Raw genomic sequence first — 2,055 nt, 5'->3', positions numbered from 1 at the left:
CCCGGACCTGCAGGCAGGCTGGGACAGACAGACGGCCATGTATTTCCTAGAGAAACGCCCAGAATTCAGTGAGCTTGTGAGTAAGCCACTGTTGTACAAACACGAGAGCGCAGTGGCAGGAGCAAGGATGCTGGGTCCTCCCTGCTCAGAGAATAGCTCTGCAGCATATTTCTAACAAATGAGCTTTAAAATGAACCTTTGGATGAGGGCAGGAGGATTTGAACTGCCTCACTCTGCCAGTCGCTGTTTGGGGAATGATGCTGGGTAGCGAGCGGATCAAACCCCACATGATGAGAAGCAGACAGCAGCGCTTGGTCCGAACACTGGTCCCTTGACCTGTCCCTTGGGGCCTGATCCCAAACTCTCCCCTCTTCCTTCCTTGTGGAGTGTTTCTTTGTCTCCGTGGTGAGCAAGGAATGGTGTGCTTTCCAGATGAAGTCACCAACCTGAGCTGCTCCTGTTGACTTGCCCATGGCCAGAAAGCCTTGTTGGTGCCTTATCAGATGGGACGGTCACCAGCTGCTGTCCATCCTGCCAGCCCGGCCAGGTTTGAATGGGTGACTTGGGCTAAATCCCTGCTGCAGGCACCTTCACCTCCCTTTTACGAGGGCAGTGGCCAAGCAAGGTGGATGCCAGGTTGGTTTGCAAGCATTGCATGCAAAGTCTGCTGTCTTAGTGTGTGTGATACCACTCCATCCTCGCTTGCGGAGGTGTGAGCTGTCTTTTGGGTATTCCTGGGCGCATCCATGGCCCTGAGCACTGTCATTAGTGCTGGTCTGGGGGCCTTTCCTCCACTGGTGTTGTCTGGTGCTTGCCTTGCTGGGCTGGGTGGTCCAAAACAGTGTCTGAAACAGGTAATAACGTTCATGACTTCAGACGCATCCCTGTGCTCTGGAAATGGCTGGGCAGTTAGTGCTGAGGAAGGGTGTGGGGGTTGACGGAGGAGTTCATGGCAGCAAAATATATGGTGTGGCTGCAGAATATACAACGTCCCTTCTGGGAAGGATCACACCCTGCTTCCTGGCTGCTGCTGCCTGTAGTCCGCCCTGCAAAAAGGCTTGCGTGTGTTCCTGCGAACCAGGGACTGGGCTCTTCCAGCGGCAGCCACGTCTCAGCACTGGGGCGATGGCACCCGTGGGGCTGTGCTGCACCACCTGTGTGCAGGAGGGATGTCTGGCACTCGGCAGGAAGGAGCTTGCTGGGAGGATCCCTGCATGGTGCGGTGGGGTTTGCATCCAGGAGCATCAGCTTCAGGCAGCGGTGACCGCTGTGTGCCCTCGGGCAGGGAAGGGCAGGCAATGCCAGAGCTGTCCCCTAGCTTCCTGCTCTGGCTGCTGAATTACAGCACTCTGCTAGGACGGAAACAGGATCCAGGGACCCCGATTCCCACACCCTGCACGAGCGTTGCTCGCTGGGCTCCTGCCAGAGCCGGAGGCGATAGGAAAAGGCTTTTCCCCCCACGCCCCGTCGCTGGCCGGCTCATGCTTTGGCTGACCCCCCCTTGTTTTTCTTCTGTCGCAGGTATCCCGACTCTCATCGTCCTAGACCCCCAGGGAGACGTGATCACGCGGCAGGGGCGCGTGGAGGTGCTGAACGACGTTGAGTGCCGCGAGTTCCCCTGGCACCCCAAGCCCGTGCTGGAGCTGACAGACTCCAACGCCGTGCAGCTGAATGAGGGCCCCTGCCTCGTTCTCTTTGTAGGTATGGACATCGCCGCTTTGAAAGCACAGCCTGTGCTTGGGAAGGGACTGGGCTACCTGACAGCTCAGCTGGGGCTGGCCACCGGGCTGAGAACCTGCCTTTGGTGGTGACAGCATCCATGGGAAGGGACATCAGCCTGTTTCCATCACCAGCAGCAATGCTACGAGGTCTGGAGAGGCCGTGGGGAAACAGAGGTCCCTGTGGAGTCCCCTCAAGTGTTTCAGGGGTGCTAATGGGCCTGGAGCCTTGCCTGTACCAGAGAAATGGGCTGTGCGGCTCCCAGGGGTTTGCCAGAGCCTGGCCCTTGCCTGCACCTAAGGGTTCACCCAAGGAATGTGATGGAGTATTGATTTG

General features: G+C 57.9%; 1 protein-coding gene across 1 annotated transcript in view; it reads left to right on the top strand.

The window, feature by feature from the left end:
- Nucleotides 1–2,055, top strand: part of NXN (nucleoredoxin) — a gene marked incomplete at its 5' end in the record, with an annotated part of 12,840 nt that overhangs the window by 5,699 nt on the left and 5,086 nt on the right. The window contains one exon of the mRNA XM_010189933.1: nt 1,522–1,701. Coding sequence (XP_010188235.1) covers nt 1,522–1,701 — 180 coding nt within the window. The remainder of the gene's footprint in view (nt 1–1,521; nt 1,702–2,055) is intronic.

Source organism: Mesitornis unicolor, unplaced genomic scaffold, assembly GCF_000695765.1.
Source record: "Mesitornis unicolor isolate BGI_N332 unplaced genomic scaffold, ASM69576v1 scaffold7538, whole genome shotgun sequence".
Classification (NCBI taxonomy): Eukaryota; Metazoa; Chordata; class Aves; order Mesitornithiformes; family Mesitornithidae; genus Mesitornis; species Mesitornis unicolor.
This window is presented reverse-complemented; position numbering and strand designations above follow the sequence as displayed.